Source organism: Melanaphis sacchari, unplaced genomic scaffold (genome assembly GCF_002803265.2).
Source record: "Melanaphis sacchari strain LSU unplaced genomic scaffold, SCAv2.0 Contig4_pilon_pilon, whole genome shotgun sequence".
NCBI classification, from domain to species: domain Eukaryota; kingdom Metazoa; phylum Arthropoda; class Insecta; order Hemiptera; family Aphididae; genus Melanaphis; species Melanaphis sacchari.
The window spans coordinates 7,418,965-7,434,497 of NW_020271335.1; the positions used below are offsets into that span (position 1 = coordinate 7,418,965).

The following is a 15,533-nucleotide window of genomic DNA, read 5'->3' on the forward strand; positions in this document are numbered from 1 at the left end:
ATTGAAGAATCCTTAAATTTAATACGAGTATAAATTAAAAAAGTAATTGAAAAATGTACTACAGTGCGATTAAAGCATTGAAGTGTATACGTTATCCGAAACGCTTGTAATGCCTACGTATTAGTTTAATTTATAAATTTTGAATATGTTTGCTAAAACACTTGTAAAATACTTAAATGTCTTTAAAATCGAAAATATTCATAAGTACGCAAAAATGCGTAGGCATACAAATTGTTAATTCATATATTATAATAGCTATATCCGTTTAGAAATTGAATTATTTAATACACACATTATTATTAAGTACAGACATCACGTCAGGCGATGACTTACCAAATTTTCGTCAACGGTAACGATGGTAAAGCGTCTTCCAAGTTAGTTCTCAATGTGGCGATGATTTTGAGCCAAGCTGGAAACTTTGGCATGTGCTTCACTAAAAACGAAGCAATCGTGTCTCCGTGATCAGGCCGGTGATATTCGGCTTCACACAAGCCATCGATGACGATCACTAGACCACCAGTGCCGATTGTATTGGCCAGTCGACTGAGTGCGTTCAACGGTTCCAGGACACCTCTTGTAAACGCCGCATCGGGGTCCACAATACACTCGCGCATCGACAGTGAATCCTGCAGTAAATAAAAATGTAAATATATATATATATATTGCAAGGATCTTATTAAATTTAAATTTTAAAAATGCGTTTAAAATAAATTTTAGATCATTAATTTCATTATTAAGTATGACATAATCGGTACACCAGAAAATCTATATCAACACAACAATTTGTAATATTTTATTTTTTACAATTTTTGTCAATTAAATTATTTTAATTATCATTCCTCAAGTACAATTTAAAACATAATAAATATGTAATATGGATTAAAATTAATTTAAACAAAAAGGCGTAGTATGTTGGCGCATAATGCTATTAGTTTTTTGATAGTACTCACTACTTACTGACGTGCAAAAAATATATATAATAACAATTGTTACATTTTTATGTATTCTCTATTAAATATATTATAGATAGATGTTTATTAATTTAAAACTTTAGACGCATTATACAACTTTTGTTTTCCATCACGGACCGTATCGATTTTAGTTTTTCTTTTCGTCTCACCTGAAGATTGAGTTCTGTCAGCACGTGTTGACGGTACATGTTTAGCTGGGGCGCTTGGCACAGCTGGGCTGCTAGCGAGTGTACGAATTCGGGTATAAGGCACGTGCTGTTATTGTCGGCTTGGCAAAAGTGGTAAGCGATCACGCGCGATGCCAAGGACTTGAGGTCTTCGGAAATGATCGAGGTTTGCGACGCGTTCACGTCGGACACTGGAAGCAACGAGATGAGAAAAGTTTAGAGAAACGATGCGTAACCTCAGGACACGACAATTGATAAAACCGCGCTTACCATTTGATTTCAGGCGGCCGAAACAGCTGTGCTCGACGAGCTGCAGGACGAACGCCGTTTTGCCCGTGCCCGGCAGCCCAGTCACTACAACGCCCGACGACTGGGCGTGCAGCATCGCTTTACTGATGTCCTGGACTAGCCACTCGCGGCCAAGGAACAACGGGTCCGACTCTTGTTGGGGAACCTCGAAGAACAATGGTTTCAGCACCAGCACTTGTTGCTGTTGATGCTGCTGCTGCTGTTGTTGTTGCTGCTGCTGCGGAGACGTTCTGTACTGAGCAAATCGCACTGTGCGGAAGAAAGACGAGTGGAAAATGATGAGTTAACGTCGTCAACAATTATTTCATATGCGAAAAATTTAATTTTTAAATTTGTAAGCGAATAAAATACCACCAAATACCATACCTTTTGGATCAATAGGTCCTTTAATTGTCCCGGACCTAGCGGACCTCCTGGTCGGCTGTCGCCTCGTTCTAAACGAACGCAAATCGTCTACAGAGCCCGCTTGCAACGCTACAGGACAAACACAAACAATAACGCACACGAACAATATAAAATCGCTGTTAATACAAAGCCGAAGCGAGATGAAAATGGTATAATTTATACGTATATTATGTATAGTTCTAGTTTAATTCAAAATTCCGATAAACGTCAAACATAGTATATAAAGTGTACGAGAAAATTTCATCCTATGTATTATATTTACTTTATTATATTAGTAAAAAATTTATTCAGACTTAAGAACATTCGCTTTATTTTTGAAAACAATAGAAATATAACATATTGCAAATACGTTTCGATTTTATTTTTTCCTATCCATAATTATATAATTATTATTTATTACTAACACGAGGGAGATCATAGTTAAAATAATTTCAAATTTTGCAATTATTATTATTTTACAAGAAATACTTAAACTAGTGTGTTTTGTAAAAATATATGAATTAAGTTTTTTTTTTGGATTCTGAGAGGATCAATAAATGTATTGATCGTACAATGATACGTGTTTTTATTTTTGTGTCTGTGTACACGATAAGTAATAAATAGAATGCTTCAATTTTCCCTTTGCAGATGGTTTTGGATAAAAAATTGACTTTAATTTGTACTCTAAAAAAGTCAAACTTACAGATTTTCAGTAATTTTATTATAATCCGGAAAAACAAGCAAACAATTAAAAAAAACTTGAATTTCTCACAAATACAATTTTATGTTATTAAAATAATAATTTTGTAACCACGATCATTTAAATTTAAATTTAATATGATTCACAATATTAATCTACTTAAAAATGAGTTCCAATCGATACCTATTATATAGCAAAGCGGTACTCACTTGCCTATCTTTTGATTTTTTAGAAATTATTTTGTATTAATATTGCATTACAATTTGAAATCTTCAGAATTTAATATTAGTTTATTTAGTATTCACATTTAAAACAATAAGCGTTATTTATTAATTCATATTGAAATTCCACTCACTAGTGACAGAATGTCTTCGTGTCAGAGGACTACACGAACCGTTGCTTTGTCCAGACATGGACATGAGAGATCCAATACTATCGGATGATTGCTCTTTGATAGCTTTGTGTTCAGTCTCCGAGGACCCCGTGAGTGTGGATACGGGACTCCCATTACTCGACACTGGTTTAGAGTTGATGCTCGCCAAGGATACGTCCTCTGTAAACGATCTAGAATTGTTGTCCCTCGACAACAGCAGTCCCAGTCTTGTGTACAGAGTGTCCGAATTGCAACTTCTCTGGTTCAATGATCCACGCGGTTTTACATTTCCGCCTTCGTCATCTAAAGTATACAAAACGTGGAGCAATTAATAGAGAAAATATTTTTATCTAAACAAATTACGAACAAATTACGATAAGAACAAAATTGAGTTAAAACAAATAAGTGCACAAAGCTATTGTCCGTGTCCATGCAGTTACATATATAAAAACAAACAAAAGTGAACACAAGACAAAAATAGGTGCTCTTCAAATATATGGCTTATTTTACATACACACGCGGAATATCAACCTCCCCATTGCAGTGTTATACTTACTTTTTAGACGCAATAATTTTACAGACATTATATAACATTGGTATAATTTGTAGAATTTATTCATCTGATCTAATTTAAAAAAAATTATTCACAATTTATGAGACAAAACTAGGCCGAATATTAAATAGAACAAATGCATCTTGAATATAATAAATTATCGAAACCAAATTGTTTTGAATTCGTTGATTTCCTTAACGTAATTTATTTTATCAAATAATAAATAGTCAAAATTCCGCCAATAAGACCCACGTGACGATCAAAGTATGTTTGCAATTTAGTTAAATACACTTTTAAAAATTCAAATTTATTGATTTAATCTTGTTGTAGAGCAAAACATTTAGGTTAACTCTTAATTGCACAGTACATTCAATGATTCAACTACTACAGTGAAATAATGTTAATAAAGTGTTTTCTAATAAGCTTAAGTGCACACACGGCCAACGACAAACAGAAACGTTTCATTTTTAGAACCTAACAAACCTCTCAACGACCACAAAGATCTAATCTTGCCCAACACCACCGAAGACCATCGCCGTTGATCCGAAGTTACTGTTGATGTCGATGCTGACATTACTGAATTCCATAATGCATTTAATACAAACCATGTTAAATTAAGTGTATACATAGCTTATAATATCTTAAAATAAAGATTGATTAAAAAAATAAAAACTTACCGGAGAGTGCGTTGTCGGAAGGCGACCTAGATCCACTGCGCATGGACCATTGATTTCGTATGGTTTTCGGACTAAGAAAAAATTTTCTCCTACTCTGTGGAGGAGTTGGACAGCCTAATGAGAATAAAAACAAATAAAAAAATTAATCAAATATTGCCAAAACCGTTTTCATGATTTTTTTTTTCTTGCGAACTCACTTTGAGTCATGACTTCGTCCAAGTTCCTGTTAGGTCTAGGAAGCCTACTAGGCGAATGACTGAGTTCCTGTGATCCTTGCCTCGACTAAAACAAACGAAAACAACAAACAGTAATAAGTAACTGTAACTACAAATACACACACATAATATTATTGCAATAAAATTATTATTGGAATAGCGTAGTTGAGTAAATGGCAATTACTTGAACGTAAGGCGAAAAGTGTCCGTTAGTCTTGACCCTTGGTCTGTTGGCTCGTGTGTTTTGCACGTAAATCGGCTCATCGGTCAATGATTTCTTGGAAGCTGTATAGAGAAAGGAAACAAATATTACACGTTTATTAGTATTCTACACACGCTAAAACTTTCGTCAAGACGGTACAGCTGGTATACGCGTGGCAACATGCATACATACACACGTTAATCAACTGTCACTAACACGCGTGGAAAAAATAATAACCTACGCGATTTAAACGTAACTTTTTTGACTTCAATTAAAAATATATTTATTTCGTTTTGGTTCATTGTCTATTTTTTGTTTTCGACTTCCGACAATTAGAGGCGACGATGGCGCATGATGCGTATAATAGGTATAGCTTTACCGAATATCGTGGGAAACATGACAATATAAAATAAAAACTCAACAACTGTGCTTTACCCTCTGCCAAATAATAATTAAAAAAAAATATTATATGACTAAACATATTATATTTTAAGTGTTGCGCACAACAATACGTATATGGGTGGCAACAAAACCAATTCAAACTATAAACTAGGCGTTTTTGTATAGAAATTATTATGAATCGCGCCACCCATTTAAAATATATATTAATTGTTTAAAATTATAAATTCTAATATATATATGTATATATAATATAAACATATATTTGAATTTTAATAATACAACGTGAACTTTTATGTAATATACATAATTTAAAAACTTCTAATAGCCTTTATAGAAACTCTTTGAAATGAAACTTTTTAATTTTTAATTAAAATCATTTTTCCGAGTACTTTCATGAAATTGGTCAAGGAAAACATTTTGAAACCTTTGTATTTTATAAACTGTTAAAACAAAATATAAACAAAATGTTGATCGTTGAGAAAGTTTTAATACGTGTATTATTAAAGTAATCATGCGTTCGCAACTCTTAATTTTACTACTCTTCCTACCTAATAATAATAATAATAGTAATAATAATAATGTAAAAGCAATCAAAAATATAATAAAATAATATCCGTTTTATATTTTCGTATATACCTACTACCTATTTAGTATGGTATAACATTTACCATAAATATTTTATTATTTATAATTCTGAATTAAATTAGTTTATTCAAAGAGCACATTTAAATACAATAAACGCAGATTTATTTTTGATGGGTTAAAAACAAATGTTTTGTAAAAACAATGATTACTACAGCAGTCATTATTATAATATTAGTTACTATGTTGTTTTGCAATATTATTTATTATTTACAAACTTAAATTTGATATAATTGAATAAATAATATTATCATAATGATTTACGAAAAACAAAAATAAAGTACGAAATTATAAAATTCCTAATTCCTGATTTCTTTTAAATTGTTTCCCCGAAAAGGTCGTTTGAAGCATCCGGTGTATATTTTGAATGGTTATTGGCGGTTGTTGTTTTTTTTATTTCTATTCTCTGAACTTTTAAAACGGATAAACTTTATCAAATATAGCCTTTATTGAATTCAGTCAATATTTTAAGAATCAAAAGTTACAGTCCTATTTCCAAACGAAAAAGGATATACAATACCAGTATAACAACATAATAATACATGTTAAAATAAATAAGTAAAAATCTGTTAAAAAGTGATCGTTTAATTAATGATAATTATAAATTTAATTTAAAAGAAAAATCAAATAAAAACTCTTCAATTTATGAAATAATAAATAAGTAATTGTATAACGACGATGAAAACTATCTAATCAATGAAGAATAAAAATTAAATTTGAAAATAATAAAAGTATATGGATAAACAAGTAAAGCCGATATAATTTTTATCGTAAAAAAAAACTTCAATTAATAAATTTGAACATAATAGTCGTGTTTGACCGTTTACTACATCGTAATTACGAAAAATACGTCGTCTAACTAAATTACCATACAAATATGACGTAAAATACGAACAATAATCATACGTTATAGTACATACGAGAAAAAAAAAAAAAGCCAAATCTAGAATATTATAGGTACCTTTCGTCGGGGCTTCTTCGGCGGCCGCCGCAGTGGCGCACAGCGGACAGCCCTCGTTGCGGAACATACACGCGTAACAACGTTCGTGTCCGCAAGAGTCGATGAGCTTTCTCTTTTTGCCCTTGTCGAAAGGCATGCCACAACTGGGGCACGTCTCGTCGCCATCGCCTTCTTCCAACAACTTCCGTATGGCGGCCAAATCTGAAAAACGAAAAAAAAAACCGAACCGTTATCATACGATGATTTGTCGAACACGTGAACATCAACATATTAACACGCTTTAATGTTTAACAGAGTTCGTACGGCAACGATTTGCGTTCACCGGAAAGCACCTCCGCGAAAACTACCCTCGGATGACCGCATCGCCGACTTTACTCTCTCAACAGATATAATAATTTATTATTATTGCTACGACCTACAGAGTAAAGTTATTATCGTTGCTTTAGAAAGCGCGCGTTATCGGAACGAATAAACAGTTTTCGCACGTCTACATTAAACCGGCGGGCCAGTGAGTAATATAATACCACCTGATTATACGCATGACGGCGGCGTCATTATAATATTTCCTATCGCGATGGTCGTAGTCTTTGCCGCGTGACCGTCCGAGTGCGCCATAATCAGTCACAGCAGGTGAAAACAACAACAATAACAAAAAAAACACTGCAGAGGAGTTCATTGACGACCATGATGCCAGTGAAGTGACGGACGGACGGACGGACAACTATTGAACGACCTCTCGAATCCGGTTTTCATAATATCATACTATAATACTATATACTATTACTAACACACCGGTTTTAGCCGAGACGTGTGGGCGTACGAAAATCGTCGTACCGTCCGAATGTCTAGTCCAACGATACCAATTTATTTCCTCCCCTTCACAGAAATAAAATTATAAATTATCGCGACGGCGCACGTTTTTCACCTAAATCTGTCCGTATACGTATTATTATTATCGGTGCAGTGCGAAGTCGGCGGTATATTACCGATGATGTTGCCACGGTAATTCCTGTACGTTTCAAGCCGGATTTCCATTACATAGTGTCGTATTCGAGCCTATATTTAATAATATGTTCATAAAAAAATGTCGGTAACACGCGTTTCATAAAAGTTAAGTGTATTCCATATTTTATACATCGTAGGTATATGGTATAGTAGAAACCTGACTTTATAAATCGGGAATTTCGCATTTCGGAAAACTGGACTACCACAACCAGTCAATGACGGAGTCACATAATGTATAAGGTTGTATATAGTACATATATATACCTACTGCAGTCGTAAGGACGCCGCCCCCTCTCTCCCGCCGACGTATAATCGTTCCCACAGTTGTAGACGGTTTCCCACGCGCCTTTACAACGTACAATCCGCAGCCCCGGGACAAACAACGGCTGCATTTATCGGAAGTGGGTTTTTTTTTTTTGTTCCCTTTGCCCTTTTTATGAAATTTAAAAAAAAATCAATTGCACAAAAAACAATTGCTTCAACATATATACACTTTGAAAACTGAAATAGTTTGGCTGCGACTCGCGCACTTGCCACTACCGGCGGAAGGGGAGGGATGTACGAAGATGCGTATGCGTAAAAAAATAATCGTATATACACGCGACTCTGCCTACACATATAGATACCCGGACCATGGTATGAGTAACAGTGCACGATGTGGGAGCGGCGATGTCGTCACATATGGTCCGACGTCTTCTCGCGTAGTCATAAATCGTTTTCGGGACGCACAGCAATAAAAAACAGATCCGAAATTTCAAACTGCCCCAGAGGCGTTTCGGTAATTACTGAAAAAACGTCCGCAGATATAAACATACACACTAAACGCCACACACACATCATAATAGATAGACGCTGTAGCTACAGCCGCGCATATACGTATTAACATATAGACTTGAGTATACGCATAGATCTGCAGAAGAACAGGAACGAATAACGAAAACAGATTCTAGTACAATAATAGATCGTACATTGCAAGAGATTTAGGGGTCGAGTTATACATACGTGAAAATCGGTATAGACAGACAAACATTGTAACGGCGTACACAATATAATATTAAATAAATTATAGTTACGCACATCTGTCTTGTCGACATTAATTAAGCGTTACAAAGTAAAAAAGTAATTGGAATCATTTCTACATCACTTCTACGTTACTTATAGAAAGGATACAAAATAACACAAGAGGCATGTCACATAATATTATTTTTTCGTGTAGATATAACTAAAAAATAATACATTTCGAATAAGAATATAGAATTACATATTTACGAGATTTTTATCTTTTATTACCAAATGTATACCTAAAACTTATCTGATCAGAAGTATTTAAAAAAAATATGGATTTCAAGGTTTAAAATATGTAATATATAAAACTGAATTTATATATATATATAATTGTATACGATGTTATTTAAGTTTTCTAATGACTGTTTGAATTAAAAATCAAAATATGACATGTTTCATGCATGAAACATGCATTATTGTACTTTATGATTTACCATGTAGCATTAAACAAACGGCGCGTTACAAACAAGCATGACAAAAACAATCCTCAAATCAATCTGGTGTTAGTACATATAGTAAAGTCGTAAAGTAACGAGTATATTTAAACATAACTTATTTTATGTAACCAAACGCTGAATTGATGAATAAACATATAATGTTTTATGGTGGTCGTCTGTATAATGCAATGTGGCACGCGGTGTGACTGCGGAATGAACGAATTCGACCGACGCAGCGGATGATCTCGTCTGGTTGTGATGAGAACTAATTTTGCGGGCACACACGAATATAAATATAACATGCACGTGTAATGTGTACGTTTTCGATGTAAAATAGTGAATTAATTTTCTTGTGGATCCCGTTGAACGCAAACTAACGAAAACAAATCTTCTTCGATCCGCGTTTCCGTCTTAATATCATACTAAATCGCGTCAACGTGCGGTTTTTGGTCGATGTTTTGACAAAAATATTGTACACTGAAATAACAGGTACTTGATACCTATATACGCTTAAGTACACCTCGTGTATAATAATATAATATCGTCGATATATTATATTATCAACCGTGTTGAACGATAACATGAACGTAGCTATAACAACATGCGATCGATGCGAAAAAAAAATTATATTAACTATATACACATAGTTTTCCCCGTGCAGCGACGGCGCGCTATACCGCGGTCAAGGTTAAAGTTTTGGCGATAGCACACATCCGATATAGGTATTTTCACCTCAAAAGTCGAACCCTGAAAAACACTCACAGGCGGATAGGCGTTATTTATATATAATCATAACTTTAACCGAGATTTGTTTTTTTTTAGAATTAAATCAAAGGCGAAACAACAAAAGCTAGGATAATACAATATTTTTCATTGAATTTTATTACGCCATGTTTTATTGTTTTAAGGGAATACTTCGACGTTTCGCCCAAATCCTAGTGTTATGGTACGCACGCGATAGTAAAATATGTCGCACCACAGAGCGTATTTAATATACATAGTATCATTCGCCGTGTACCGACGTTAACGACGTACCGAGCACGCTGAGACTTAGACCGCTGACGGGTCTCGGATGGCCCGCTCTGCTACCGCTCTTCAGCGGGCGACGTGTTCCTCCTCCGAATCCCGTGCTCTTGGTTATCATGTCGAACAACGATAACACCGTTACGCACTATACGCACTAACCGTTTTATCGTTTGTAAAATATAATATTATTACTATTATATAGCCGTCGTCGTCGTCGAAAATCGAATGATAATAACACACGCTACACGCACAGCGCGACCGCGAATCGAACAACCGCGGATTGCGAAGACTACGAGACTACCGACTACAACAACCGCGACTGCGACGACTGCGGTGCGTTCATTGACGCGTACCCGACACGAATGGCCGAGCCGCCGTCAATAAAGTTCATTGAGAGAACCAGTGGGCCAGGACGACTTCCCACACGCGCGCAACGTACATGCATGCTCGTACACGGCGACACATACGACGAGACGCACGCACGCACATTCGACCCACTGCAGTTAGTGTACAATAATATACGTTTACGTTACCATTAATAAATACTTTTTTTTATCTTCCACCGCACATAGCATAGTGTATACAAACACATTTTATCGTATAATATACAAATACAAAAACAAATATATATATATATATTAACCGGTGAGTAAATGAGTGTACGAGTATATTTTAATATTTTTAATGAGAACCACTCGTATCCTCGACCCCACAATAAATCGATAGCTAATAATTTATCATTTCATTGATGTTTTCTACGTTTATACGCGCGCGTTTTATGCATATTACATAATATTATAATAATATCCGAGTCAGAGATGGGCGTGTCTGTACCTATATATATAATATATTACGATCATAACCCATTTCACACTGCACACAAACGCGCGCGCGCTGTAATATAATCACAAAGGTATATTTTTAATAAGCCTTCGACGGGCGAGGTACAAAAAAAAAAAAAAAAAAATGGTACAATCGAAACTGTTTATTATATCGAGACTGTAAACACGACGCGCGAAGACCCGAATCGAGTGGCCCCAATTAACTAAGTCGGACGTTCAATCTAGCGTACATCGCATATAATATATTTTCGTCTTCACGATACGTATATTATTATTATTATAAATGAATAGATCCAGTATAATGGTATACACATTGCAAAGAAAGCGAGTCAGAGCTCGTATTGTAATATTTATAAATGATATGAAACGCCGGCTCTAACCTAAATTATGTCAAATGACCCTACGACTTCACTCATCCGTATATCGACCAAATCGTCGTTGTCGGAATCCGACTACTTGACGATTTATTTAATTGACGTACAATAAATTTAAAATAAATTTGTAAGTGTGTGTGTGTATGTACGCTATACATAATAAACGATAACGGAAGACTTACAGCGTACAACACGTACGGTTTTATTTTTTCAAACACCCCAAACGAGAGCTTTTTATATTTTATACATACGTAAATTTAGAAGCGCGTAATCAACACACACAAATCAAGTTATCGCACGTATAAAAACCATAAACTGTTGACTCACCGACAAAATTTAAGCCAGTAGCATTAAACTTATATATACACGTCTTGAGTGTTTTGGGGTGAGTGTTATGGCACCGATATATGTATAATGTTATACTGTTAATAAAATCAAATGCCTCGTAACACTGAGTGCATAAAAGCCGAATGTTATAAAAAAAAAAATGTGTTATGTATTTGATACAATATAATATCCAATACAATTTTATTTTTACTGTCAGTATTTTATAATCTTAGGAAAATGTATTTTTTTTTTAGACCAAACAAATATCCACAACATTATTATAAGTACCTACATAATAGCCAATGTAATCAATAGTATTTTTATAACACATAATACGGCCTATAAAACAGTTATTTACTGATTTTTAAATTGTTATTCAAAATGTTTTGAATCGTAATATACTGTCGTTTACTTATTTAATTTTATAACACTTAGTTTTTATTATACATTCGGTATTATTTAATTTTAACACTCTTACTACTCGTAGATTCGCATACGTTATATTATTATTGTTGTATTAAATTAAACGCCGCGATTTAATCACCGAAATACATAGCACATAAGTATTAGGTATCTACATAATATTGGTGTTATATATTTATGTAAACTATGTGCCATGTCGTCGAAACGTATAACATAATAAAAACACAAGTGGAATATTTCGATAGACGAATTTATACGTTGAAAATGTATATTGTGGCGTATATTATTATTATAATCTTAATCTGTTGTCGTGCCTACGTGTTTGCGTTTATGTCGAGATACGGACGGAAATTAAGAACTTATAATGTACTACTATTGCATGTCGAGTGTTTAACCTATAAGGCGCGTCTAAATAGCAGCGATATTTAACAATTTACAGGCCGTTGAAAAACGTATAAAAAATTGTTATCCCTCGTTAATGAAATTCAATTAGAGTCACGCTCGAGGTCCTATATATAACATTATACCATTGATTGTACACATAAGTACACACGTATATACAGGAATTAGGAGAACGTCGTTACGTTTAGTTAGGATTTCAAACTCCGCTTTGTATGGTAAACAACTTTTTTTATACAAGTCTCGTTCATGTTAACTTAAGTACATAATATAATATTACCTATACTCTCGCGTTTTCGGCTTATGAATAATATTAATGATACAACAAAAAAACGGGTTTTTTTTTCCGCAAGAATGATGTGATTGTCACAATTATAAGATTAATAATAATAATTAATAACGTATAGACGATATTATATATTATGATAACAGTGCACCAAACAAAGTCGGGCCAATTACAGTACATAAGATATTTAGTTAGTTTAAGTACGATAGTTATGTAAGTTACATGTTACTATAACCTATACTCATACTGATGTTATTAATTTTATCAGTCGATAAATTACAATATTGAAATTGTATAAATCATTACCATTTACTCTATTATAGAACCACAATTGATTCTAAACAAAAAAAACATAAATGTCAATTCTTACAGTATTATAGTTCTTAAAAACCTGCATCAAATTAATACGATTTTTTATGAACCTACATAACAGTATTGTAGAGTATTTTGGTAACGATGTATTATTATTTTCGAGATCTGCGTGTAACATGTAGAATGTAGATCATATAGATTACAGAAGAAAATAAATAAATACTTTTATCGATACCTAAGTATTTTATTTGTACTATATAATATTTTGCATATAATTTTCAATTGATATAAATTTGATATGCTGTATTTGCATAAATTACATGCCATATTTTATACAACAACACTGAAGTTATGTATAGAGCAATTCATTAGGTATGCTAACCACTATTTTTCCTTTAGTAGGTAATGTATCGATTCATATTCTGAACTTTTGAATTCATAGTTATAGACGATTAAAGACTTTATTTTCAAACACTTAAATTGCTATGCCATTTATGGAGTGTCCCGTGGCGATTCAAACTTATTGTTTTCAAGTGAAAACCGTCTTTTTATTCCATAGACTATAAATATATATATATATATATTTTTAATATTATGATGCAACGTCATTCAACCGTGTAGTTTATGAATTATCATGAAACCTAATGTATTAAGGATATTACAGCTCACATGCTAATATTCGTGTGTTAAAATTTATGGGGCAATGACGATAATTATTATAAAGGAATAATAAGTATACTAGAATAAATATTAAAATGCATATTTTATAATGAACCAATAGTCATAAGAAATGATTATAATTCATAGAGCATAAAGTTGAATAATTTAATTATATATATATGTTAAAATTTATATTAAAAATTAATAAGACGTATCAACATTTGTTTAAAAGCTGTCTGTTAAACAATTTAAAGTAACTAAGGATGGTTTTCATTGAAAAAAGTTTAATACTACAACAAGAGACTTCATAAATGGTACAAAAAATCTGAGCACCTATAGTTTTTAAAAATTCCACGAATCTGAATGTGAACAAAAGCATTATTATTAAACAATAAAAGGGGTGTGTAAACATGCTTGCTAAATCACCCTGCATATTGAAGTCGTATACGTAGGTAACAAAGAAAAACCGGGTGAAAACCGTCGCACCCTCTGTTGTTGAACTGCGAAAACTTTAAAAGTCATTTAAATGTTTTTATTCGATTAAACCCGGTTAAAAGAAATAGTAAGCCGACATTAATGTGTATTATTATTTTTATTGCAAGCGCGATATTTTTCATTCCAAAATAATGGTAAGCGGTAAGCATTCGAAATATATCGACGAAAATCCAATTTCAATCAGCCTTGATTCGTTATTTTTATTATTATTATACATACCTACATTCATATATATACAATATATACCTAATACAGAGATATGCAATGTACGCACACTTTCGTTTCACAATGACATATAAAATTTGATGTGAAATAACCATAATCATTTCAAACATGTCGTTTGGCGTGTTTCTAAAGTAAATTTTTCCACTTTCGAAAGAACGAAAACTGGCATCCCGTAAATTATTAAAAGACTGCGTCTAAACCGCAGTGACTTTTCATATGCATCGGCGGCGCGGGATAAATTTATTGTAATAATGAAAAAACTTTTAACCCGTAAAATTCTCCGTATAACCACGCCGTTGATTAAAATAATAAAGAACGGTGGTGGACGGGCGCAGTGAAATAATATTATTTAGCAACGTCTCGAGCGGGATTTTTCCAATAAACCGTTTTTCGGGTAGACCGTCAAAAATGTATGACTAAGGTCACAATATATATTACGGAAATTTTATAATTACGGTTGAAACGCAATTCTATTCACCTATTTAAATATAAAATTTCGGGAACGTTCTCCATACCGATGTATATCACATGTAGCAATTGTCAACTTGGTGATCACGGTTCTTTTATTGAAGGTTTAGTCAACGAAATATAATTTATACATACTATAATAATTTATTAACCAACCTACCATCTTGATAAAACTGAATAGCTATCTAATTTAAGGGTGTCACCTGTTTGACACAGGTGCCTTTTTAGTTTTTACTTTTTATACTCTTAAATTATTATAGGGCATTTGAGCGTGCAATTTTTACTGATTCGTGTGTCTTATGGAATAATTTTTTTGAAGGATTAATTAATATATTAATAATTTTCTTTACTCAATTATTTTGAGCGCTTTTAAAATAATATATTGACGTATTTTCAACATCATTTTTCAATAAAATGTTTTGTTAATAAGAAGCATTTTTTATTTCATTTATTCCAATTAATTTCTACTGTCATGCCATTATTAACGAAACACTTTTTTTCCCGTTATTACTATAAATATTAATTTTTACACGTTTGAAATGTTTAAGCTCAACAAAAAATACGCGTGTACAGTGTACACAATATACTACATAAATAATTTGATAAACAACAAATGTAGTGGAATTATAAAAG

At 33.0% G+C, this 15,533-nt stretch overlaps 1 protein-coding gene across 5 annotated transcripts in view; it reads right to left on the reverse strand.

Moving 5' to 3' along the window:
- LOC112598719 (protein TANC2) overlaps positions 1 to 15,533 on the reverse strand; it is a 189,061-nt gene that overhangs the window by 4,803 nt on the left and 168,725 nt on the right. For 2 of the 5 annotated variants that reach the window (XM_025345284.1, XM_025345288.1), the window contains 10 exons: positions 6,557 to 6,757; positions 4,534 to 4,634; positions 4,332 to 4,416; positions 4,135 to 4,248; positions 3,941 to 4,033; positions 2,887 to 3,207; positions 1,814 to 1,921; positions 1,409 to 1,696; positions 1,121 to 1,329; positions 334 to 626 (listed from right to left, as the gene is read on the reverse strand). In XM_025345284.1, coding sequence (XP_025201069.1) covers positions 334 to 626; positions 1,121 to 1,329; positions 1,409 to 1,696; positions 1,814 to 1,921; positions 2,887 to 3,207; positions 3,941 to 4,033; positions 4,135 to 4,248; positions 4,332 to 4,416; positions 4,534 to 4,634; positions 6,557 to 6,757 — 1,813 coding nt within the window. Of the gene's footprint in view, positions 1 to 333; positions 627 to 1,120; positions 1,330 to 1,408; positions 1,697 to 1,813; positions 1,922 to 2,886; positions 3,208 to 3,940; positions 4,034 to 4,134; positions 4,249 to 4,331; positions 4,417 to 4,533; positions 4,635 to 6,556; positions 6,758 to 10,098; positions 10,432 to 15,533 lie in introns of those variants that run through there. The other 3 variants (XM_025345287.1, XM_025345286.1, XM_025345285.1) reach the window with 3 other exon arrangements.